The sequence below is a fragment of the Phlebotomus papatasi genome, chromosome 3, assembly GCF_024763615.1.
Source record: "Phlebotomus papatasi isolate M1 chromosome 3, Ppap_2.1, whole genome shotgun sequence".
NCBI classification, from domain to species: domain Eukaryota; kingdom Metazoa; phylum Arthropoda; class Insecta; order Diptera; family Psychodidae; genus Phlebotomus; species Phlebotomus papatasi.
The window spans coordinates 71,466,912-71,493,383 of NC_077224.1; the positions used below are offsets into that span (position 1 = coordinate 71,466,912).

A 26,472-nucleotide genomic window follows, 5' to 3' on the forward strand; every position below is an offset into this window, starting at 1 on the left:
TTACGACAAGAGAGAAAAGATAAGAGAAATAAAATAAAATAAAATAAAAATAAAATCACGAAAAAGATTATGTTGTCGAAATTTGGTTACACGGTTAATAAACGAATTTTATCATAATATTGTTTTTCTTGTGTTAAAAACGTTACATTGATACACCAAAACACTGATTTTAATTTCGAAAAATTCGTACAATATCATTAGTTCAAAATTAATGGAAAAGTTGACTATCGGAGTCAATTATGGGTTCAAGTTGACTCTATCGGAGTCCGTAGAGTAAAAAAAAATAGCTGTTGACTCTATTGGAGATTGACTCTAACGGGGGTTGACTCTATCGAGGTCCTACTGTATATAAAAAAAAGATTATTTCTCAAATTTTCTTCTAAAGAAATAATTGTTATATTGATAAATAAGAAATTTTCTTGTTTCTCTTAATAAGAGAATAAGTAGGAGATTTTTCTTACCTCTCTGGTGCTTCGTGGTCAACTGGGTAAGTTATTTCTTAGCCCATCTTTCTAACATACCGGCGTTTTTGATCTCTTCTTTATAGCTTCGCCTGGAAATAGTCAATAGGGGACTGCCTCCAATTCAAATTCCAACTGAGTCTTTCCAGCATTAAAAGTCTCTTTTAAGCTCTCACAATTACGCACCATATTTATTCATTTTTGTGCAGTTAAAATAAGCCCCACAAAGCGAAAGAAATGCCCATAATTATTTTCTAAATATTTTGCGTGTGTCCGCAAAGAAAAAAAAATCATCATCAGTTTTTCTTTTATAGTAAATGTGTGTTCTTTCCCTATAGAATTGTTCTCATCTCCTGTATAACTTCTATCTATCACAATTTGATTTCCATTTAATCACAAACAATCTCCTAAAAATGCAGTGTGTGGAAAAGTTGTCACACTGGTGTCACGTTCTATATTTTTTTTTTTAGACTTGTTTAGAACCTCCGGAAACTCGTCTTAAGAGAGTGTTGAACTTCCGGAGGGTATTTACATGGATTTCTTGGGAGAATCAGGGAAAGCTTCACGAGGTGGCGTGAAACTGAGCATCATGATGTGCCTGGTGTAGGCTTTAGTGTGACGGAACATGGAATCTGTTCCATGTAGGCGATCAAGAACTCCGAGGACACCGAAGCAGTTGTTGAATCTGGAAAGGAGAAGATTTAATTGCGATGTTTGTCGTACCGTAAATTCGAGTTACTTTTACCCCTGCTGTTTGTAAGCTTTCCTTTAATTTTAGCTCTTAAGGATGGTCTTCACCGACCCCATCTACCCGATCGGGGAAGACCATCCTTAAGTGTAAAACGGAAATGTCGGCTTCAGATTGGAGGTTTAGCCCAGTTCCCGGAGATCTCAAAAATCTAAATAACGAGCAATTTTATTAATTTTTGAAAATCTAATGAATCATTTGCCCTTATAATCCAATCCTAAACAACAATTTTCTAAAAAATTGTGCCTGATCAGGAATTAGAGGAGTTAAGCCAGATAGCTAAGTCTTAGGTCTGACGCCCGTAAAAGCTTACAATCAGCAGAGGACAAAGTTACCCGTTCACTGGTACGAGAAGAAATGGGGATACTCACTTGAGATGGTGGAAATCGTGGGCTTCTGGACTGGGAAAGAAGGGCAAATGGTAGCCGGAATGAGCATTTAGAGTGGACAGAATGGCCAGGGAGAACCATAGCCAGGCAGTAGCCACATGACTGCCCATAATCAAGACCCCAAGGAAGGGTGGGAGAACATTGCTGAAGATGTGCTCAATGGGATGGCAATAGATTGCAGTGACGGATATCGGAGCTGTCCATTCGTGATGCTGCTTGTGGATGAATTTGTAGATGTGCTTGCTGTGGAGGAAGCGATGGGAGTAGTAGAAGCCAACCTCCTCCACCAGGATGCACACAGCCAACTCCAGGAGAACCCAGTGGAATGTGGGGAGCTCTCGATTGGGCACAATGCCTCTAAAAGTCATTATCTTGTATGCCAAGAGGCTCATGGGAATACCCACGACGAACTGATTGAACAGAACCGTGACAATGACCTCCATGAGCCTCTTGTTATCCACAGGTTCATTAGTTCCCGGCTGGATCTTGTACTTCCGCAAGACTGCGGGTTTGTTCGTGATGTCCATGATGGTGTATAGTCCACCAAAGAACCAGTAGACAAAGATCGTCAGGGCTGTGGTCCCAATGACCCAGAGAGTAAAGTCATCTTCGCCTGTGGACAGATTCTAATTTATTATTCGCAATTTCAGTTCAGCTATACCAACATCGCCAATTAAGGCTCTAAAAAAGCATCTAATACACGGATGCAGTTTATCAACTCGATGAAGTGCTAGTATCACCCTCAAAGCCAATTAAAATTGCCACAAGTACAAAAAATCGATAACCAATTAATATTTGAATAAAAATCTGCACCTATTTTTTCCCAAAGCTCACGGAAGCACAAAATCCTGTAAATCATTCAAATTAATTTGTTGTCACGCGAAAGCTCAGACCATTTCTTCGCGTTGAAAATAAAATATAGACCAAAGCTGAAAGAAGAAACTCCCATCAATTTGAACTTTGATCGCAAACACAGTGCGAATGACGCTGAGCTTTTGGGGAGAGCGTGTGTGCAGAAAAATAAGGCAAAGAAAGGTCACAACAGTCCATCTGTATACTTGATAGTGGACTATAATTACTTTTTCTTTGATAAGTTTTCGAAACTCATTCTGCTAGAGTTGCTTCTTGAATAAATATTCTCTTTGACTGAAAGCTTTTCTCGTGCAGGCATCTCTAGTGAAGGAAACTTCAGTAATTAAATTTATGAGACAGACAGAATTCTGATTAATTTTACATACAAAAGCTATATAATAACCGCAAACACGTTGTAAACGGAATAATAAACGTATAGTTATGACACTTGGTCATTTTATTTTAAAGCTTTACCTATAAAATATTTATTTACTTTTAGAGGAAAGAATTTTACTAAATGCTTAGAAAAAAAAGGAGTGGTAAGGCACACCATCTTTTCGGAATTTTCGAACTTTGTGGCATGAATTCCAAAAAAGAAATATAATTTTTATGAATTCTAATTCGATTTATCTAGGTTTGTTACCACTATACCATTTTATTAAAAATTGAAATAATTTAAAGGTCACTTAAAAAATTATCCAGAGACCGTATTTTTCTAATTTTGTAAAAAAGTATCTCTTTGTAATTGACTGAAATTGATTCAGACTTGTTCGGGAGTTCAAGACCTTTCTAAAAAATCCAAGTATATAACAATCGGTTGAAAATTAAGCTTTCTGTACTTGATTTTATTTTTCAAATTTGAAAAAAAAAACAATATTGTCAAGTGTGCTATTCCGGGCGCTTCGCTATCTGGATTGTTTATGACTAATCCACTTAAAATAATATTTTTATTTTTATTTCCGAAATATAGTCACTAACTATAACTATTCAAGTTTGAGAAAAAGCAAAAATAATATTTTTATCCATTAAATAAGTGAGTGTAATCTACTTATTTCAATCTTGTGCCAGCTGTGTTCTTCACTAAAATTTTTTTAGCAGTGATATTTTCGCTAATGACAGCTGGTTGATTGTAAACATTTATTGTTTTTTCCTTGTGAAAAAAGTATTATAAATCCAAAGGTTTAATTAAAAGTGAATTAGCGAAGAGGCGACCCAGTTAGTGCATGCTGACTTATTTCAGTATTATCATTATTTTATAAATTTTCTTTAATATTTTTGATAATTTTTTTTTATATTATGTTTCTAATGAAACAGTGAATAATTCTATGGATTTAGAAGAAGTAAAAAAAATATCATCAGTCCAAAAACAAGCGTTTAAGTAGCACTTTTTGGAAAACGATCCAGTTACCCAACCTTACTATATAAAGAATGGCTCAAAAGACAAAACTTCAGTCGAGATAACTCTTACGACAACATGTGGATGCGAAGCTTTGGTAAAACAGTGTTTAGGCCTTTTTTCGGAGAAATTTTTAGAAGAAAAGCTTCAGATATAGTATCATGCAGACGAATATATGAACGTACAAGCGGCGTGATGTAATTTTACTGTTCGAATTCCACAGAGAGAGTAGTGTACAATCCCTCAATATTTTCACCGCCATGAATACTACTTTTCTCAACATATGTATCTCAACGTTACAGACGATTTCTAAAAATGATGCCACGCTGTTTGTCCGTCTGTCCATCTCTACGTCTGTCCGTCAGTGCGTCTGTCTGTTCGTCCGGCCTCTGCCACGCGTAGAGCCCAATCCGCCAAAACAATATAGAGATTTCGGATTTTCGGGGGATCCTCCCATATGTCGACGATATGAAAAGCTCTAGGGAGCGTATTTCTCAACCAAACAGTATCATGCTTGGGCTAGTTGAAAAGGTCTTGAAATTCTTGATAAGCCTGAATCAATTTCAATCTGTTATGAAACAGTTCATAATCAATAACTAACTTTTATCCGAAATTCAATTTTATTACTCCAGAGGTGTGCAGGAACCGTTTGAAACCGAATTAATATCAAAATGCTACCTGAACAAACTTATTCCCAGCGAGCACCAAATGCTAAGCTTTTTCAAATCAGCTGAAAACATATATTTTTTCAGCTGAGCTCTGCTGACCTCGAAGTTACACTAGCGATCGCAGCGGTGATTAGTCGCAGTTATTCTTTTTCCCCAATCGAGTGAGAGACTTTAATGCACTTGGTTTTTGTCTTTGCTGAGTTTTCCGAAATTGAGTAGAAGCTAAGGTTACCTTTTCCATTATTACAATTTTATGATTCTTACAATAACCACATTTGACATTGAAAAATAAAACAAAAAATTTAAAATTCACAACATTTTTAAAAAATAATATTTATAATATATTTTGAATAATATGTATTCTTAAACCTTTTCCGACCAATGAATTTAATTTTTTTTGTCTAATTTTATCAAAAAATATTGTGAATTCATTTATAAAAAAAATATATTACACATAAATTAAAAAAATATATATTTTCCGCATTCGCCGCAGCACACAAAAACGCTTTTACGTAAATTTTTCAACTTAAATTGTGATAAAACAATTATATTTTATTTTGTAGTATGCATAGAAATTTTTTTGTAGTATTTTTAAAGACATAATTGAAGTCATTAACTCTTTCCGGACCGCAGCATATGCTGCAAGCCAATTTCACTTTTTTTTTTATATTAAAAATATCTTAGCTCAGAAATTAATTGAGGTCCTACAAAAAATATTTTACATTTAGACATACTTATAGTTTGTAATCATTCACAAGAATAGGATTTTTATCAGTTCTGAATAATTAAAAAAAAAAAACATTGTTTTCCAAAGAGTATTCATATGCTGCTTTGAGTACTCAGAGTCCCAAAAGAGGCGAAAGAGTTAAGTGGGGGAGTCACAACTTTTAAAAAGATTTTTTTAAATGCATCTGCAACTTTATTTACCATAAAAAAGTTAAAAAAAAGTAGAAAAATCCTGTTTCAAGATCAATTACAATAGTTGTGACCGACTGTGAGCATAATACATCGATGGCTGTTCCAGGAAAGATGCCAATATTAGGTGAGATTCTTAACAATCTCACCTACTATAATCCTAACAAAATTTCATGTCGTCCGATCGACCTCAAATTTGGAAAATGTGTTTCAGCACTTCCTGATCACGAATATATATGTGGCTAATTTACGTTCCCGGCCGGCCGGCCGGCCGGCCGGCCGCTCTTTGGAGCTTAATAGCTCCTAAACTAAAAAAGATATCGACTTGCGGTTTTCGGCAAAGGTTATATATCGGGTGAAAATTGCAACTTGGTGCATAGACCCCCCACCCCTCCTTCCGCCATTTTGAAGACCCCCCTTTTTTTGTTTTCTCAATAGCTCCGCCCCTATGGCATTCAGCGGACTCAAATTTTAGTATGTTATAGCTGGGCCTTAGAGCTTTCCATCAATACCAAACTTAAGGTCCCCCGACCCCCCTGACCCGAGCTATAAGGGTCCAAAAAAAATTTCTTAAAATGGCCATAACTCCGGTTCTAATTGTCAGAATTTAAAAAGTGAGGGCTTTTTGGAAAGCTCTCGTGAAATGCCACTTCCCCTTCTAACATCGCAAGTTCATAAAACCACCGCTAGGGGCGCTATTATTAAAAAGAAAATTTTTAAATCTTAAAAGTTAAATAACTCAAAAATTCCATTGTGCATCGGGCTGAAATTTTAGTATGTTGTAGCCGTTGATTATACCTATCAAACAAAAAACCTTAAGTCGATCTAAAACCCCTGACCCGAGCTATAAGGGGTCAAAGTTCGAACATTGACCGGCCTCTATCTCCGGTTCTATCTAACATAGCGACCTAAATTTTACCTTTTTGGTTTCGTCTCGATGAGCACTTTCAGATGGAAGTTCAAAAAGTCACCACAGGTGGCGCTGTGATAGCGTCAAAATTCATCGAAATTCAAAGTCACTTTTCTCAAAAACGGCATTGTGCAAGTTAATGAAATTTTAGTATGTTGTAGTCCAGTCTAGGACGTTTCCAAAATGGTGCGTATGCGCGCTGTGGTTTCAATAGAACCGGAGATATGAGGGGTCAAAGTTCACGAAATTCAAAAAATCATATCTCCGGTTCTATGTGACCGATTTTGATGAATGAGGGCTTAAACGAAAGATCTCACCAAATGCTACAACTTTCTAGAATGTTTGAACTTCGTGGGACCAACACCAGGGGCGCCACAGTCGAAAAACCAATTTCAATATCACATAACCTCAATTATCTCGACTGTCGCTGAACCGATTTTGATGATTACTTCGACAAAATTATAGAGGAGATTTGTCTCTACATTTCGTCCATACATCATTTTCCGCTCAGACTACGCTATCACTCCGATTTTGCCGTTTAAGTGTGAAAAAATTGATTTTTCCAATAATAACGCTTTGAAATCACTCAGATGCCAATTTGACTGCCTCTACTCCACCAAGACACTTAAAATAGGGGTTTAAATGGAAAGTCCCGCAAAATACAACAATTCTTTGATATAGTTGAAGTTCAACAAATGACTACTTGGGGCACTCTGGATGAAAAAACGAGTTAAGAAACAAAAAACCTCGCTTATCTTGGCTTCTGAGTAATCGATGAGTTCAAGTTCTACGGCAAAATTATAGAGAACATTCTGGTCTACATTTCACCCATATAACACTTTTCTGTCAGTTCATCCAAATCCTTAATATTTTGGTTTAAATACAAAATTTGTATAATTTCACGAATTTGATTCAAGATAACTGAATGGCGTCTCCCAACTTCAGCTCTAAATCGAATTTGCATGCGCTCCGAGCACGTTAAGAATCTCACCTACATAAGCCGGTTAGGATTATCTGTCCCTTTTCCAATAATTACACTCACTCATTTCAAGCTTATAGCATGCTTACTTATGGTAGATTATCTCTTAAGATAAACCCGAATAAAAAGTATGCTTACGAAGGTATTTAGAATTTTAAAAAACTATTTTTGCGAAGTTTTCTATCGGGTTATTTTGATACTAAATCTTGGCATGATGTGTGATCTTTAATGATCTGTTCAATTTTATGAATATTTCTACGCACAATCACACCTTCATTCTAAACCAATTCACGTGTTCACAACCACATCAAAAGAAGCAACATTCTTCAAGCAATTGAGTGTGTATTACGAAAGTGCTTTTGGGAGTGGGAAAAAGCAAAAAGCAAACAAGTGGCAATATTTACCTGTAATATCGAGAAATTTATCCCATTGCGACTGCCAAAAATCTCCAGAAGCTCCCCAGAAGCGCTGAAGATGCCTTGTGGGCAAATCGAAAGGTTCAGAGAATATTGAATTGGACATTCTTGATTTGGTATTCTTGAATTTGTCTAACAGTTAGTGCGAACTACGTGGCTTCTGAGCCAAAATAAAGAAATTGAAGATAATCTTGAATGTCTCAACAATTTGCGTTTTCAACCTTGATGTCTAATCACAATGATTGTTGTTTTTGCATATTATTAATTTTAGTTTAAGCAGATTTTGTTGAGAATTCGTAAACAAGCACTAATGTTAAATCGTCACACTTTTTATACTAAATGAATCGATCACGATCGCGAATGGGAATCCTCCTCGATCGCCGTTCTTCACTCAACTAAACAAGTATGAATGGCTTTGTTCCGTGGCTGGGTATTTGTCTCTATAAAATACTTTGTTTGTAATCCCTTATGGTGTTTGTGCATTTGAGAAGATTGTTATGTCTCTTAACCATGTCTTCGCATACAAACATACAATTTATACAAATCATCTGTGGAGATGTTAATTAAGCAGCAATTGAAAGCAATGCGGCGATTTGACACTCTATATCAAATGTGTTTGTGATTCATACTTCAACCGCGACTTCTTTCATCAATTATCTCTTTTGTTGCACTAAATTGATCCCCCCTTTTCTTTACGCGTGAGAATTGGTTGAATGAGATTAAAGGCATTGAAGCTGGGGACTAGTGTACTGAATTTTATGTGACTTATGCTTTTATGATTCTAAATAAAAATGGGCTTATTGCAATTTTATTCTTCACTAAGGAAATGGGAAATGAGACAAATATTCAGGGGGCTACCAAGTGTAGGAAAATGTATGGAGTTTTCTAAAACCGACAAGGTTTTGTATTTTTTATCTTTTGTAAACGATCATATGGCTTTAGGCTGTTTTTTGAGAATATGTAACCCGTAAAATTTGACAGTAAAGTAAAATGATGATTCTAAGTCCATAGTGCACCTAGTGTCAGCCTGAGTATATTATTTCGGCCCTAAGGAGAGGTATATGTAGTATAATCGTTATTTTCTACATCTGTCATAGGGGTAAAGTGGGTAGGGATATCTTTTAATAGAAAAACTTATAAAAACCTCTGCTTCGTTGAACTGCCCTACTCTTCCCCTACGAAGCAAACGGAACAAAGATACATTAGAAGGTTCTGGGGCAAAATGTGACAATTTGAAATTTTCGTGCTTCGATAACTTCTAAATTTTTCTACGCATTTTGAGAAGAATTTCATAAAAATTGGAACATTTAAATGTGTTTTAAGTGCACATAATGTAAACTAATTACTTCAAAATTCCCCATTTTGACAAAAATTTCCTATAATAGACATCATAAAAGAGACCTATGCATCAAAATTTAATGAAATATCACCTTCATGAATTTCCAAAACAAACATTTAAAATTTTAAGAGATTAGAGACAAAGATTTAGGTATTAAAGACAATAAAAATTTGAATTGAATTCTTTTCGTCAAAATGAATTGTTTTGAAATAAATATTTTACACGGTCCCCACACAAAGTCCTGAATGCCAAAATCCCGTAAAGCCAAAATCCCGCAAAGGCCACAACATCGAAAGCCATAATTCCGAATTCTTAAAAGTGTCACAACTACATCCAGGATTGAATTCGGGTTTGTTGAAGACAAAGGGAAACTTTCTGTTTTTTGGGAAATTCTATAGGGGAGACTGGGGCAAAAAGTCGCAAAACGGATATTTTATTTTTTTACAAGCTACGCGAGCACCTCCAAAATTTCTAATTAGCACAGTTTTATATGAAATTTACCGCTCTACAACTTTGTGAAAGTCATTTTCTTCTATTTTGTAAGAAAATATATTTATCGAGCTGTTTTCTCAAAACGAATTTTGTGATCATTCTCAAAAATGCTGGGGCAAATAGTATCAAGCATAAGATACTATCACATTTTGATTCTCTTTATTACGGGATTTCGTAAATTTAAGTAAAATACTGAGATTACATATTTGCATAGGAAATTTATTCTTCTATACCTTTGTAAAACACCGTTTTCTCTATCTGAGCGAGAAAAGCGCATTTTAAGCTATTTTACAAAAAACACACAAAAGACTGCAAATAGTTTGACCAATGCAAGCGGCGACACATAGCATTGACGTTTCTTTTCACCGTGGGACATCAGAAATTGTTTCGGTGTTAGTTAATTTTTGCTCCATAGCTTTTGTTACTTTTTACCCCAAGTGGTCGTTTTTAATAAAAGGATTCATGGAGAACAGAATCTTTGTAAAATTATAAAATAGATAGCGGATTCGTATTCAAAGAATATTCAGATAATTTGGGAAATATTCACTAGTGCATCAAATTTAAAATAAGTAGCTAATAATTGATATCTTCTGCACGGAAAATATTTGAAAAATAGAGCTAAAAATTTCGATATTTTTTTATTTTCTAAATTCCTTGTTAAAATTCTAACAAACTTACGACATTGAAGAAGACTTGAAAGATATTGAATTTTAAAATTTTTGATTTGTGACTTTTTGCCCCAGTTTCCCCTACATATTATCCTCAGTATAATTTCGAACGCTTCACAATTTTGGCTACTCGGGATTTGGGCTTTCAAGATATTTCCTTGGCATTTTAGCTTTTCGGAATTATGGATTTTCGAAATTTTAGTTTTCGGGGTTTTGACTCATTCGATATCTCGACTTGTTCGGGGTTTTGTCTCTTTGGGATTTTATTTCTTCGGAATTTTGGCCAGAGCCGCCCTTGCCAAATGTCCTTTCTATTTTGAATAAAATTTATCGTAACAAATAAAGGACACATATTGAATATATTGTAAAGGCTATATTTTGTAAAAATCCTGGGTAAAATTTTATTTTAATGAAATTTAAAGTATGAAAATTTTACGACAATTTTATATTCATTATGTCAAAATTTGGAATATCGATTTGCAATAAGCTTTTATTGGCCAACGTTTCGGTCCTAAGTTGTCTCTCGGCTTAAGTCGTAAGTGTGTCTTGGGCATTAGTATTAGTATATAAGTCCTGAGGAAGGTCCCAACCAAGGATCGAAGCGGTGGCCAATTATTTCAGAATAAGAAATCAAAACACATATTCCAAATTTTGACATAGCATATCCTAACTGTCGATCTTCAACATTATAATGTTCATCTGGCATTAAAAATTTTAACAGCATGAGCTGAATGTGTTTTTGAACTATATTTTGTAAATAATAAATAATCAGCATAGGATTTTTTCGATAAAGGTTTTAGGTTTTAAATACTTTAAAAACAATAAACGATTTCATTCAGGATTCGCGTGACTTACTTTATAAGAAGCACTCTTAAAGATTATTCTATCGGAACAGTACTTAACACTAAAATTTAATAATATTCTAATTTGATTCATTTTGTTTTTCTAATCTCTAAATTAGGAAATTTTACCGCAGTGTATTCTAAAATCTACTTAATAGCCTCTTTGAGGAAATTTCCACGGAACTGAAGCGTAATTCAGTGATAAATGGCTTAACTAACACCATATCATTCAACATAAAATTCACTTACCAAGTGAGAGTGTTTCTAAAAGCTGCAAATCCCACAAGAAGAGAACTTAGGATGAACAGAACACTGTAGAGAGATGAGAGGACATTTGGCCTCTGGCTCTCTAAGTTACTTCCTGTCTGACGTTCCATATCTACTCAGATGTTTCCTGACCAAATACAAGATAACTGAAAATTATTTTTAAGACAAAGACAAATCCATTGTGTAAAAAATAGTCTAAATCTCGGCTCTAGAAGAGGTTGAACTTTCTTATCGGACCCATTGATGAGATTTAAGTGCGTGATTAGCAAATTCACAGCAGGTGCGATAAGAGAGCAAACAATAGTAAATCTGTAATTAATCGATTCAGAAGGGATGAAGAGAAAGCGAGACTTGTATGGAAATTGCGTGGCTTTTGCGGTAAATTTTCCACTGCCCGATAAAGTTCTCTAACATAGGTGAAAAAATCAATTTAATTTTCTTCATTTGTTCACCTCTTCACCACTTCCTCCCACTAAATAATTCACTCACACTTCTTTTAAGGCTTATTCTAGGCTCTATCAATATTTTAAACTTTAAAGTTAACACTGAAAAAGCCTCAGAGAGCTTTTAAGTAAATCTCAGAGAATTTTCAATCAATCGTTTACAATTTTCTTTTCTTTGTTCGGCAAATTTCTACCGAATGCACCAAATGAAAATGCAAAGAATAATAAAAATTGATGAGGAATAAAACCCTGAAAATTTTCACGTCAATTTTCTCTCTAAATCCTTATTGATTGTTTGAAAAATGTTCCCCACTGAACTTTATTGTTTAATATGAACAATTACCTATTATTTGATTGATATCTTCCACCTTTATTCTCACTGAAAATGCCACCACAATTGTTGGGTTAATCTGAACTTTTCTTGTTTAACTTTATACTGACAAAGTACTGCGTCGCATTTTGTTGTACCTCTCTTTGCTATCAAAATATTTGTGGGCAGCGCAGAAGTGCCAACATTTCGGTATAGGAAAATCTATTTATAAATGTGAAAGCGGAGAAAGATTGGTGGAAAATGTGGAAATTCTTCGTTTATCGTGCGCTAGTTTGAATTTAAATGCTGAAGAAGTCGTTATATGGGGAATATTTTGCCTCTATATCTACATACAATTTATTGTTTGTCAATTAGATAGATTGATTTTATTGATTGATGATGAATTATTCATTGCAAATAGACATTTATATCACATAAATAGATTATTCAATGCTATGATTGTTTTCTTTTATACTTCACAATTATAAATGATGATTGATATTTATGACCGTTAGAATTTAAATTTTTGAATAGAAAAAATTATTTTCAAAACCGTAATTTGCCTGATTTTACTTAAAAATGAAAAATAATAATGTTTAAGGTGAATGGAAAATCTAGACTTTGTATTGATTGCTTAGGGAATTTATAAAATTTGAGTATGATTGAAAACCCATTTAAACGGGGTATTTTTCGAAGTTATTGCACCAGTAAGTTTTAGTAAATATCTCTTGATGGTTCATTTTTGAGATAAAATTTCTCTTACGTCAATAGTCTCCCTATGTGTGTCCTGGCTAATATCTAGTAAGGCCTGTAGGGGAATTCTGTAATTATCGTGGCATTGTCACGCTTGATTTCGAAACCTGACAATGACATTCGAGTTTTTTGTCATATTATATGAGTTCGAAAATGCAATTCATTGAATTTTTAATGAAGTCCCTTTACTTGATGATTAGAGGAATCACTGGCGCAATAGGCAAGACCGTTGGGTCTTGGACGGATCGATTCCCCGGCTCGACTCTGTCTAATTTAGTCAATGTCTAATTTAGACAATTTTCATATGTTAATAACGTTATATAATGCACCGCCTACGCCCAACAACTCCGGGAGCATGAAAGAAGCATCCACACAGCGGGGAAGGCGCTCTTGGGGGGCTACAATGGACTTAGCAGATTCTTCCAACCCGGAATATGGACATTGTAAAAATTACCTTGTAATTCAATATCTCGATACGATTAATAATAATAATACTTAATGATTTTATGAAAATATAGTACGTCTTGGTTGATTTGTTTAACTAAATTTATTGTGATTTGAATTGCCAGAAATCTCAAATATGTGACTTCTGACAATGCCACGTGAGCTGAAATGGCAATATCACGGCTACAGAATCGCATTTTCGAAAAAGCTCTCTTAGATTCGAGCCCAATTTGTCATATGGCATTGCCAGAGTGTTACAGAATTCTCCTCCTGGTACATGTTCTAATTTATTTCAAATCATACATATTAGGTATACCAAATATTTGGGATAAATGTCAGTACTAATAGCATAGGCACACGTTTTAGATCAGGAAAACCTCATGGAATCATAATACACATCCCTTTCTTCTTAAATATTTTGCATTCGTCGATCCCACTCTTTCACACTCTTCTTTTTCTTTTTCTTGTCATTCATTTTGAATTGAAATACCCTTGATTAAATTAGTATTAAATAAGATAGGGGAGGGTGGAGCTACATTGTTTTACGATTTTATTACATATTTCTAATGGAAAATGGATTTTAACGTGATGTAATTTGGATACGCAAAATAATTAGTGGCAACAATACGTGCTTTTCGAGAGCCCGTTGCCTTCTTCTCCAACTCTGTTTCTTTTGTTTCTGTCTTCCTTTTTCCTTTCCTGAGCCAAATTTGCTTTTTTCTTTTATTTAACTCATGTGCCTATTAAGTTCTTTTTTTGTTAAAAATTAATTAGCATTAAATATTTGTCAGCAAACTACTCATGAGTGACATAAACGGACTATGACACAGGGTTTCTGCAGTTTACCGTATTAGGCCGGTATTAATAAGTCGGTGGCAGACGCAACCAAGTTACAGATTGGAAATAAAAATATCTATCTATCTATAATTGTGGATCTAAATAAAATAATTGTAAGGATTAGCTTCATTTAGAAATAGGCGGAAAAGTTGTATAACTATCTAGCCCCACAGCTCAAAGTATCCCCACATCCCCCAATTCGTATTTTGAAGTGAAACTCGCTGTGCTATGCATAGCTGAATTTTGGAACATTTGTCCCGGTGTTTGTCCTAAAAGATAAAACCCCCTGGTAATTGTTCTAATTCATCGTCCAAGTATGCCTCAGCTAAAATAAGAATTAAAGAATAATTTTCATTTAACTTAAAAATTTCATGGTAATTTTAGGAAAGGTGTTTTAATAACCTCAAGTTTCTTAAAAAATCTCATTGCTTCATGGATTTTTTTTTGGAATTCTTTAATGAAAATACCCTTACTTAAAGGCCTCTATATACTAGAGAAATTTATGTCCATATTGAAGCAAATTGCCTACGCACATGAAGGAAAAACTGCCAAATCTAGGCAGAAATATCTCTACCGTGTAGAAGCCATAAAGGGATCCTTTAAGTAATATGCAGTTTTATAATATTATATTTTTTTCGAGGTAAAATCATTGAAACCACTTAAAAAACACGCTCAGTAAGTGAACCAGGGGCCCATCAAGCCTAATAAAAAGTGAAGCTATTTTTCACTTTTCCTTGTAAAAATTTTGCAGATATTGCACCGCGACTTAAACAAATTTGCTCGTAGGGGGAGTTGGGCTAGTTTGAGATGTGGGGCTACATTGTTATACGACTTTTTCGCCTATTTCTAAATGAAGCTGGAACATAGAATTATTTTATTTATATCCACAATTATTTTGTCTATCCAAATTACATCATGTTAAAACCCAGTTTCCATTAGAAATATTCGAAAAAATCGTATAACAATGTAGCCCCACAGCTCAAAGTAGCCCCACCTCCCCCTAGTTCCTGTATTATTTCCGATAACATTATGATATATGTATTTTTAGATAGCTTTTAATGCACAATTTCGAAATATATCAGACTGATAAGTCAATTGTTTTCAGGAAAAACTTGCTAACAGTCTTCAGTGCTTCTATTCAAAAACGTATGGAAAAATGAAATGTCGAAAGGCCCCTGAAGTGAACCAAGAGTGACAGATCGGCTGATCGGCGCCGATGTGTCACAGAAATCAACTTATTGCCACTTACCTCTTTTAATTAATTTAAGAACCGGATATTTTTAATCTTGATAATTAATATTTGTTGTACTTTTACCTCAATATTGAGGCAGACTTTCTCAACGCCGCACAGGTTTTTAATAGTGAAATTATTTTTTACTGTTCGTTAAAATGCAAATATTTGAACACTGATTTCTTGTCAAACTGAAAAAAGTGAAAAGTAGTGAAAATTATCTAATTTTTTATTGTAGTTTAATAAATTGAATAGAGTTTAAAAGTCTTCATCACTTTGATCCTGTCGGACGCTCTTAGCTCCATCCCTGGCTAGATTAGTCAGACTCTCACTGTCATCGTCATCCGTTGGAATATCGTCTCCTGCTCAAAAAAAAATGTCTCAAAATAAGTTTATAAAATAAATCAAAATTTTTACCGTCAAAGTCTTGCATGTCCAGTTCACTATCTGTTTCATCAGATCCCAAGGAGCTGTCGAAACGATTCTCCCTGGCTGTTGTACCTCCCATAGCTCCAATAACCCTTCTTTCTCCTCGATTAATTGCTCCTGTCCGGATCCTCAGACGATTAGCTGACTGCTTCCTGGTCACTGAAGCCTCCGGCTCTTTTCTGGATGTTTCCTCTCTTCCTTTAGCTACATCATCTTTCAAACGCATCATGTTGTCCTCCTCTTCATCATCACTGTCCAAGAGTCCTTCAGGCAGAACGGTCATAGAGTTTTCTGTAGCATTCCTTTGGATTTGGGACTCCAAAGAAGCCTCAATGTTGGTATCTCTGTTGGCCAGAGAAACCTTGAGAGCATCTACTGTGCGGTGGCGAGTCAAGTAGGTATCAAACAAGCCATTAAGCTCCTCTTCTAGCTTCTCAAACTCCTCCAAATACGACGGACGGACTTTCTGCAGAGCCAGGAGTCTCTGCTTGCTCCTGTCCAACTCCTGCTGCTTTCTCTGAAGCCGAGAATTGAGATTGGTTACTTCCTCGCGCGATTGTTCAAGATAGGTCTTTGCAGATTGGACTTTATTTTGCATGGCTGAGAAAGAAGATACTAAAGCATGTTCAACGCTTGAGAGCTCCATGGGACGGTTAGCTTGATGTTCCCTGGTTTCCTGAAATATTTGGGATTAACATTGTTCTTTAAGTAAAGGATTACACTTACTTTATTTAGGGGCTCTTTTCCGAGAAGATCGTAGAGAGAAGCTCCCCTATTTGTTAGTTCTGTTGAGAGTTCCCTGACCCTTCGAAGGTCCTCAATCTGAAATGACAAAGGTTTAGTTAAATCAACAATGTTTTTTAATGAAATAATCCCTACCCTGTCGGACAAGTCTATTTCATTGATACTCTTGACTTCGTCTTCTTGAGTCTTGACATCATTAGGTGCATGAATCAGGACTGAAGTGATCTTCAGTAATTCCTTAGCTGAAGCTACTGAACTGGCGTAGAGCTTCCTAGGATTAACCTTAATCCCAGCTTTTGTAATCTAGAACAAAATCCGGTAATCAATGACTAACGAAGGGGAGAACATTACTGAAAGTATTACAAAAAATTCTGAAGCTGCTCTGATCAGGATAACTCTTTCAGCCTCAGAATCAGTTCCTCCAGACAAGGTTGTTCCTGGTTCGAGCCTGGCAGCCAACCAATTGAGCGCATTGGCCACAATCTTGAAGCTCGCGGCACTTCCATAGGGAGTGTAGAGGGCAGACATGGGAAAGAAGTCCGGATAGCCCAGAAGTTTGAGATGCTCAGTGAGGTCTACAAATCAGCAACCATTTTATATAAAATTCAGTAATTTTTATTTAATCAAAAACTTACCCCTAACATCATTGAAAGTCATTTTCTAAACTCACAATAGATGTTTGTTGCCTTATTCGTTACCTGGGTAACCACCAAATATTGCACCAAGAGTTCTTTCACACCCAATCCTTGGTCGTTGAGGTACTTTTTCAGTTCACTGGAGTGAAAGTAAATTTTCACACTATTTCTAAGCTCCGTCAAAAGCAGAAGAAAGTGTTGATTTGTATCTTGATATTAAGTTCTACGTGAGTTTTTCTCAAAAGCGAGGGTGAGTTAATGTGTAATTTACGGGGGTGGATTTAAGTGCTATTATACCAGAATTAGTTCATTAGTTATCCTGATTTTTTTTCAACTTTCCATTGAGAATGCTTGCTTTTGAAGGTATTTACCTTTGGTTTATAAATAACCATGACGACATTTCTTTATTTTTAAGAGTATATATAGCAAGAAGGATTTTTACAATGTAAAGTAAGAAGTAAAATATTGAGAACCAATTATAATTTAAATCAATGATTTTCTCATTCATCACTGTCATACAACAAGGAAGAATGAGATTGTAGAACACCTGCAAAATTACCATGTCAAACAAGGATATTTATTTAAGAATATTTGCATAGTAAAAGCCAATGCACGCATTATTTAATTCCCATAAACACGAAATGAGGAAATCTCACCCCCTCAATTATAGATGTTCTAAAAACGTTCTTTGATTCAACACCTAACAGTTGGTAGTCTTGAAGAGTTTTAAATTCAAAACAACTGATTAATATAGAGTGAATGGAAAACGAAACTGCTAACCATTAAGCGCGACGAATAAGTTGATAGGAAATTACGTCTTTAACTAGGGGACAGGTATCGTGAAGATTATGATTATTTTTTATGTACGGTACGGTTCGAAAGAATTTATTGATCATGAATTGGACACTGAGAGAAATCCAAAAAAGTTAAAATAACATTCCGGAAATGTTAATTTTACTCTGCATTATTGATCCAAATTCGGTGTAACTATTATCCTTTTTAGGTGTATTAGGGGTTAAAGGTACCCTTCTTCATGTTAATTTTACCCTTAATAAGGTGTAAAATTAATATTAAAAAATGTTGATATATTTTTGCACCTAAAAAGTCTTAAATTTCTGATGAAAAAAATTTAATCGCGCCCTCTTTTTTTTCTCAGTGAAGTAGATTGTATTGAATGATAGAAAACACTTCTAGTTAAGTATAAAAATAATTTTCCTTCGTCAATGGAATACTCAGCAGTAATTCCTTTTTGATAGGGTCGAAGAAATACCTATTGGCACTTGGCACTTTAACAAATCATATCATGAACTATTTGCACCTTATTTCGTACCATTTGGGGTAGAAAATTTGAACATAATGCTTAAGAAAAGGCAAATTAATGAAAAAGTTATATTACTTACATTTTATTAGATACATTAATAAATTTCAATATTTTGACGAAATTGTCAATTAGTGTTCCCAACCGAACAGGTGTTTCTTCGTCCCTAATATACTTTTCAAAATTTAATTTTGTAACTTCTATCTACTAAGGACCTTAAAAATTTTATTGAGTCTTACTAATGCACTAATGCAAGAAAAGTGTAACTGATCATAAGTCATTCATCATAAGGGTTCAATAAATTATGGTTAGTGAAATAACCCTGAGTGGTGTATCGGATAATAACGCTGATCAGTCTCTATGATCGACTGAAAGCGTCAATTAGCCTTCATGATCGGTTGATCAAAAGCTATAAAAATTAGCACACTTCCTTGTCATAAGTGAAACAAAGTCATAGATATAGCACTTTGCAAAGCCTGGACCGCTTTATCACCTTTTTTTTAATCTTTGAAGACTTTTAATTTTGTGATGTTCGTCGAATTACATTTTACCTCATTTCTCTGTATAATCGGTTGCGAATTTTGCTGTTTGATTGCACAGTTCAATAATAATACACAACAATTTTTATTACACATTTTCTTTAAGTTACATACATATTTGTGCAGTAATTAGGGGAAAGCGCGCTATATTCGGACGACTCAAGCTTCGGATAATTCAATTTTTTCTCTATGTTCCTTATGGATTTCACCCATAGGTCTTTTCTGAAAATTTGAGGCATCGGACTAGCTATCGCAATATAATATTGTAATGGACCAAATTCGTTTACAATACATGCGAAGGTAGCGCGCTTTCCTCTACAGTAAAAAGCAAATCAATGAATTTATCGTTGGAATTATTTTTTACTGTTTTCACATTTAGATAGTGTAAAACTTTGTGTATTTCAACCAAAGTTTATAAATTTTCAACAAAGGTTCTTTAATTTTTCCATATATACTTTTGTCTAAATGCTTTTTTCCAGTGGAAAAAAAATCTTTAAAAAAAACATCAAATGAGTTTCCAGGATTCCCTGAAAAATGTATAAATTCTTTGAGTTCCTTGAAAAGAGATGCCAAAGCGTCCCAGCTTTGCGGAATGCTCGAACTCACGAGATAGAGCTCTCAGTGAATTAGTTTTTTGCATGATCTTTTGGAGCTTACTGGTACACTAGAGATCAAATTGATTCATATATCACTAAAGCATTTGAAGATCAAAAAAAATCGGTACTTAATCGATTCTTTCACTGAGAAAAATCCGAAAAAGTTAAAATAACATTCCGGAAATGTTAATTTTACCCTGCATTATTGATCCGAAATCGGTGTAAATATTATGCTTTTCAGGTGTATTAGAGGTTAAATTTACCCTTTTTCATGTTAATTTGATGCTTAAAAAGGTGTAAAATTAACATTAAAAAATGTTGATATATTTTTACACCTAAAAAGTGTTAAAGTTATGAGGAAAAAAAGTTAATCACACCCTCTTTTTTTCTCAGTGTTACCGATGGAGACTGATGCAGCCAGGATCGAAATTTCAATACCTGTCTAAAATTTAAAATTCAGTCAAATCGGTTTAAAAAATTAGCCCCTCGAAGTGATTGACCCTTAATCTTTAATAATTCAAAATGGCGAATTTTCTTGTCATTAGTAAGTTTAAACGAAATGTTCGCATGTACTACCTCTAAAACATATCTCAAAATCATTAAAAAGCTTGAACTAATTTTGAAAAAAAAAACCGAAAAACATGTTTTTTAGGGGTTGGAGGGGGGATAGGGGATAATGGAAGAAGACTATCCGAGATTATGTCTACTTAAGTGGGGGGGGGGATCATCGAAGACCGGAAGTAGATATCTCTTACCGTTTGACCTTTAGCTCGGGAACAAACTTAAGGTCAAGAAAAAAAATCTGAAAATAATATTCAAAAATCGGTACTTAACCGGTTCATTACCGATGAAGACCGTTACAGCCGGATTCAGAATTTCAATACCTGTCCGAAAAATCCAATTTTAACCAAATCGGTTGAGAAATGAGCCCTGCAAAGTGGTTGACTTTTGACTTTAAATAATTAAAAAAAAAATGAATTTATTGAAAAGAGTTGAAAAGGTTGAAAAGAGACGGTGATATAACTGCTCTCTCTTTGAGTTCGAGAAGTAAAATATATGGGATTCCCAGGTTCCTTAGAAAAATGTATGGGTTTCCCGTGAGTTCCCTGAAAAATATATGGGATCATCGGGTTTCCTGGAAAAATGTATGGGACCCCTGGGTTCTCTGAAAAATGTTTGGGTTCCTCGAGTTCCTTCAAACAATATATCAGATCCCCGAAATCCTTGGAAAAATGTATGAGGTCCCAGGGTTGCCTGAAGAATGTATGGGTTCTCCGGGTTCTCCGAGAGTTCTTAGAAAAATGTATGTGTTCCCCAGGTTGTCCTTGACAGAATTTATGGGTTATTCGAGTTCCCCGTAAGTTCTCCGTATAATCAGTGGGGTCCCTGGCCATATAACCTTGTGTTTCCCTAAATAAATTACCCCTTGTCTCAACAGATCAAATCGATCAAATGCTTTAGTTCAGTTTTAGAGTTACAAAAATAAGTTTCTAATAGTTGAAAATGTGTCAAAAAAATGAAGTCATTTGATTAATTTCTAAATCAACCTCCATATTACCAAGGACGTTTATCTAAGGGCCTTCATAGACCTGAGGATTAGCCTAGTGACGGCTTAGCGTAATTATATTAGAAATAATGGTTCAACTACATTTCCATCATATTCCACTAAGGCGTCTTTCGGTTTAAGTCGTATATGTGGCTAGGACATAACCTCTTTAAAGGATATTAAAGGTTAGCTTTAACAACAGGTTAGGTTAGGATTAGTTATTTTTTTCCTTTTGTACAGACAATTTTTTGAACTCAACGGTCTGATTGTTGGTAGCATTTGAACGACCGTTGAACAACTTTTGAATATTTCCCTCCAAAAGCACACAACAGTGATGTCATATTCACCACTTCACGTCTGCATTTTAGCACAAAAACGTGGTGAATGGAGAAGTTAACTGTCATATGTGTGGCATGTGACAGTTCGCTAAGCATTCTCCTGCAGAATGCTTTAGTATAGTTTTGCTGTGATAAGAGAAAACATTGTGGTAGTCTTGTGGACACTATTTTAAAACATGGAATTATAAGTAATTAAGATAAAGTGGGTATCAATAAAAAAGTAATTTATTCCATCGTTCGCTTAAATTTCAAAACATTTCCCAACACTATATATTTTCTATCACGAAAACTATTTAGTGCGGCACTAAGTTCGAGAAAACTATTTTTTGCAATTAATTAAAATATTCCAGTAGAAGTGTTATGTGGTTGATCTTTTTTGAAATTCATAAATTTTGATAATACCAATACATTGATAGTTGGAACTGTGATAGGCACTGTGGATATTTTTCGCGGAAAATAACGATTTTTGAACTGGTGGTTGGAAAAGTCTCACTTGTTCTCTATCTCATCAATATTTAGCTTGTCTTTCGGAATGTTTTTGTTATAGAAAAAAAATGTAAAAGGCAAGAAAGAAGGCAACAAAACACCTCATAACTTGTGCAGATTGAATTTTAGACTTGACCGTGAAAAGAATTAATTTTCTTTTTGTTCTTTTTTTCTGACAATTCTGCAGATAAAATTCATGAAAATAAAACGTGCAATAAAACAAAAAAAAGATATCTTGACTTACAAAATAAAATAAAATATTGAGAGGGAATTTTATGCAAATTGCTTAAAGTTTAAAATATTTAATTATCAAACTTTCACCCCAAAGAAGTCTCTTTAAACGGAAATTTTCTGCACATGTCGGTGAAAAATCTTTTTTTTTTATTTGTTGTTTAATCCTCCGAACCAAACCACAAAAACCTCAGAACTTTCTGTCTGAAGCTCATGCTTTTGTTGTAAATGGTTGAATTTTTGCCCTGAAGTAATTGCGAGAAAAAGAGATACAAAAAAGAAACCCTACACGCAACTTTTATTTTTATCCATCTCATTTTCAACATTATTTACATGTTGTAATTAAAAATACTGAAAGGGAACAAAGAAATTAGAGCACATGCCTTTTTGATGATACTCCCACAATAATTGTACCCTCAAACTTAAGGGTTATTACATGAAGAAAAGAGAAAAACCGCATGAGAAAATTGATCCACACACTGAAATTTAACCTGGATTTCTTCTCATTTTTCTGTGGGATATTTTTTTCCCCTTTTTTATTTTCAATTAGTGGAAGTACATCTAGAAGGGAATTGTGGCGCCAATTTCTCCCCAGAGAAATATCATTTAACCTTATTTCGTGTCAAAATTCTGATTAATTGCATACTCTTCTTTGGGGCATGATTCGCAATTATTCGATTGATATTCAGGCTTTCGCAAGACCCAGGCTGGATTAAGTAATTCTTTTGTGGAACACTGAGAGAAAATATGAAAGGATTTTATATTCTAATATTTCGGCAAAGAAATTGGGTCAGCTAAGAGGCAAGGGTCAAGGGCCACAATGTTTCTTAAGGACGTTACGTAGTTCCTTTGAAATACGAGCAATAATTCTTCTATATCTACCATGAAAGATGATATAAAACAAATATTTATTAAAATTAAATAGGTAGTAAAAGTATTTGTTGACAGTCAGATAGGAAACTAAATAACTTCCTTGGCTTTTTCCAAACTTTCCTTCGTGAAAATAAGGGAAGAGCACCCCGGATCGGAATGTTAAGAGATATGCTCGATATTTAGTTGAAAATATAAGCCTCAAAATATTATTTGTTATTTTTGTGTATGCTAATCGGTATATTAGTGATCCATTTAACTATATCCGTGCATTTGAGTTGAGAAGTAATTGCAACTATGTACTCTGTAGGGGAAAGTGCTCTCCTTTCGAATGTTCCTGCCTTCGAATAATGTGAATTTCTTTTATCTTCCCTAAGACATTTATAAATAATTATCACGTAATTATCAATAATTGACGATAAGCTAACTAATATTTAATAGAAATGTGTAAGACTCTTAGGGAAAATAAAAGAAAACTCAGATTATTCGAAGGCATGAACGTTCGAAAGGAGAATGCTTTCCCCTACCTCGGATCGTCACGAATTTAATCAGGTGTCTCACGGAAAATTGGTTTTATAAATTAAGTCTGAATTAATGCATTGAATTTTTGTGACAGCTAAACGGTAAAAAGTAGCGAATAATTTTTAAAAAGTCATTTGAATTGGTGCAACAATATGGTAATAATCTGACGATCCGAGGAACATTGTCGATCGCTGGTGCTCTTCCCTTATCCATCTTCTGATGTAAGTTGCCTACATAAGGGTAAGGATAGTACTTCTTTTCTATCAACTTCTTTTGGCGATTGAAATAAAACCGATAGGTAGATGATATGAGAAAAATGTTGTATATATACCACTTGTAACATTTATTGGAAAATGTTCTTTAGCTCTTCTACAATTAAATTATATAGGGTAAGGTTTTCAGGGTTTGCACACACTCTGGCATCGAAAACTTTATATTTTCCCATGTTCCTTCAAGGGATCTGATTTATTACACATTTCCTATAAAAATTAGGTTAGATTCATTAAAGGAATATAGGAAAATATGAAATGACCGAAGCCAGAGTATGTGCAGAGCCTGAAAGCCTTCCCCTACTGCGATTTTGTAAAGTTGATATTTGACTTCAGAGGGCGTGATCTTTATGAATTCTTCGATTCCTTGTCCATTGAGGAAATGGTCGACGTAAGTGCAAGTAGTGTAGATACAAAAATCAGTCTTTACAACTTCCTCATGTTGTCTACTGCCTTACGTCAATCAAATCTTCGTCGCATAGAATTGACGCTAAAATTGCAATATTAAATTATCTTTTGTTATTTTAATGAGTCATCAGAACAGCTCCTTTTACTAAACGCATATAAAAATATTTATATACCATAAATGGGGAAGACTATGAGGAAGTTGTAGGAAAATTCTAATAGTATGACAATATTATACGACAAATTTAAAAAATTTAAAGTGATAAATTCGGAAAAAAGTAATTGAAAATCATATTCGTATTAATTATTAAGAATTTCATCCTAACAATAACTATTCAATGGGGTTTGATGTTGAAGTTAAAATAACATTCCGGAAATGTTAATTTTACCCTGCAGTATTTATCCAAAATCGATGTAAGTATTACCCTTTTTAGGTGTATTGGGGGTTAAATTTACCCTTTTTCATGTTAATTTTACCAATAAAAAGGTGTAAAATTAACATTAAAAAATGTTGATATATTTTTACTCCTAAAAAGTGTTAAAGATTATGAGGAAAAAAGTTAATCGCACCCTCTTTTTTTCTCAGTGTTCTGCTCTCGAATTTACCACGAAAATATGTCATATGACATTGTCATACCGTTAAAGAATTCCCCTACTAGTCTAATTATCGTCATAAACGGGAATAGGCACATTTGGGAGGTATTTACACAAGATTATGGAATTTTAATCTTCTCGAATTATCACTATTTTGATATCGAATTACGTTAGAATCATTTTAGTGATCCTCGTGAAATTTTATATGAGTACAGCGTCCGACTTAACCTTTTCATCCACGTTCATGATTCCTACCAAAAACCCCTCAAAAAGTAAAAAGCTGATAAGAAGCTTAAAGAAGTCTTAAAGAAGATTATTAGACATACATATTAATTAACCCACATACATCGTAGATGCAAGTGAATTTGCCTTCTGGGGGTGACTTTACTCCCCTGCTGGTTATGAGTTTTTCTCTAATTCTAGCACTTAAGAATGTTCTTCATCGATGAAGATCAATCTTGAGTGTTAGAATTAAAAAAAAGCGCATGAACATGAACTCATGAAGAACTCATGAAAGGGGTGGTAAGGTCACAACCATTGAGGGCAGTCACCTGCATTTACGGTTATTATTACTCGTATCGGGATATATTGTTACAATGTAATCATTATATTGTTGTTGATCCCGTGTTGGAAGAATCTGCTAAGTCCGTTTGTAGACCGCACAGGACCGCCTTCCCTGCAGTGTGGATCTTTTTTCCATGCTCCCGGAGTTGTTGGGCAGAGGCAGTGCATTGTTATTACGTTATATACCGTGTGAAAATTCTTTTTCTGAATATTCAGTTGTATTTCACCGGGCGGGACTCGAACTCACAAATGTGAGAGTCGAATCAGAGATCTCACAATAAAGATCTTTTTTGTTTGAGTCTGGGCCGGCTTTAGACTATAGATTCAGCCCAGTTCCCGAATGACTCAAAATCTTAAATTACGAGCAATTTTATTGTTTTTTGAGAGCCTAATAGGTCATTTGTCCTTAATAATTCAATCCTAATGGCTCAGGCACACCTTTTGGATCAGAAAAATTTCATGTAATCGAAATTCACACATCTTTCTTTCTCAAACATTTTGCATAAGTCTATCCCACTCTTTCGGACTCTTCTTTTTCATTTAAACATCAGCTCAATTTAGTTCAATATAATTTTGAGCGCAAAAGACTGGGATAGATATACGCAAACCGTGCTGGAAAGAAAATGATGTGAATTTCGACTTCTTGAAATTTTCCTGATCTAAAACGTGTGCCGGAGCCATAAGTTTAATATTTTTCCAAAAAATCGTAATTGACAAAAAAATAGAGCAGTTAAGCCATATAGCTAAACCTTAGGTCTGAAATCCGTATAAGTTTAGGTTGACTGAGTTGATTCTTGCGGCTGTTATCGGAACTTTTTATTCCGATGAGTAACAGATCAACTACAAACCTTTCGTTTAGATCTACATTGATAAAGATGTAAACCCATTGCTAATGAATTGAAAAATTTATACGTATTATGTATGCAAAAATCCTAGTTGTTATAAACGTTAGTACTCAAATTCGTTTCTGGGGGTTTCTATGCCGCTGCAGTATCATTGCCTCCTGGGTGTCTGTCATTGTATATT

At 34.5% G+C, this 26,472-nt stretch overlaps 3 protein-coding genes across 6 annotated transcripts in view; 1 reads left to right on the forward strand and 2 right to left on the reverse strand.

Annotated features, from left to right (window-relative positions):
* Positions 1 to 623: 623 nt before the first annotated feature.
* On the reverse strand, positions 624 to 12,304 carry LOC129808227 (fatty acid hydroxylase domain-containing protein 2). Of its 2 annotated transcripts, none has more exons than XM_055858036.1 (5): positions 12,129 to 12,304; positions 11,325 to 11,469; positions 7,723 to 7,796; positions 1,581 to 2,211; positions 624 to 1,146 (listed from the first exon to the last, which is right to left on the reverse strand). In XM_055858036.1, exons 2-5 carry the CDS (start codon positions 11,450 to 11,452, stop codon positions 990 to 992), a joined length of 990 nt encoding a protein of 329 aa, XP_055714011.1. In that variant the 5' UTR covers positions 11,453 to 11,469; positions 12,129 to 12,304; the 3' UTR covers positions 624 to 989. The 2 variants fall into 2 exon arrangements, with proteins under 2 accessions (XP_055714011.1, XP_055714010.1); XM_055858035.1 differs by having other exon boundaries at positions 11,325 to 11,488; positions 12,129 to 12,291.
* A 3,271-nt stretch (positions 12,305 to 15,575) lies between these two features.
* On the reverse strand, positions 15,576 to 17,207 carry LOC129808226 (clusterin-associated protein 1). The gene is made up of 6 exons (XM_055858034.1): positions 17,169 to 17,207; positions 16,897 to 17,108; positions 16,669 to 16,836; positions 16,516 to 16,611; positions 15,778 to 16,465; positions 15,576 to 15,722 (listed from the first exon to the last, which is right to left on the reverse strand). The coding sequence occupies exons 1-6, from the start codon at positions 17,188 to 17,190 to the stop codon at positions 15,619 to 15,621; spliced, it is 1,290 nt and encodes a 429-aa protein (XP_055714009.1). The 5' UTR covers positions 17,191 to 17,207; the 3' UTR covers positions 15,576 to 15,618.
* Positions 17,208 to 21,579: 4,372 nt separating this feature from the next.
* LOC129808218 (adenylate cyclase type 9) overlaps positions 21,580 to 26,472 on the forward strand; it is a 70,329-nt gene continuing 65,436 nt past the window's right edge. For 2 of the 3 annotated variants that reach the window (XR_008752354.1, XR_008752355.1), the window contains exon 1: positions 21,586 to 21,707. The gene's annotated coding sequence lies outside the window, so the exon portion shown is untranslated. Of the gene's footprint in view, positions 21,708 to 26,472 lie in introns of all 3 variants that reach the window. The other variant, XM_055858023.1, reaches the window with a different exon arrangement.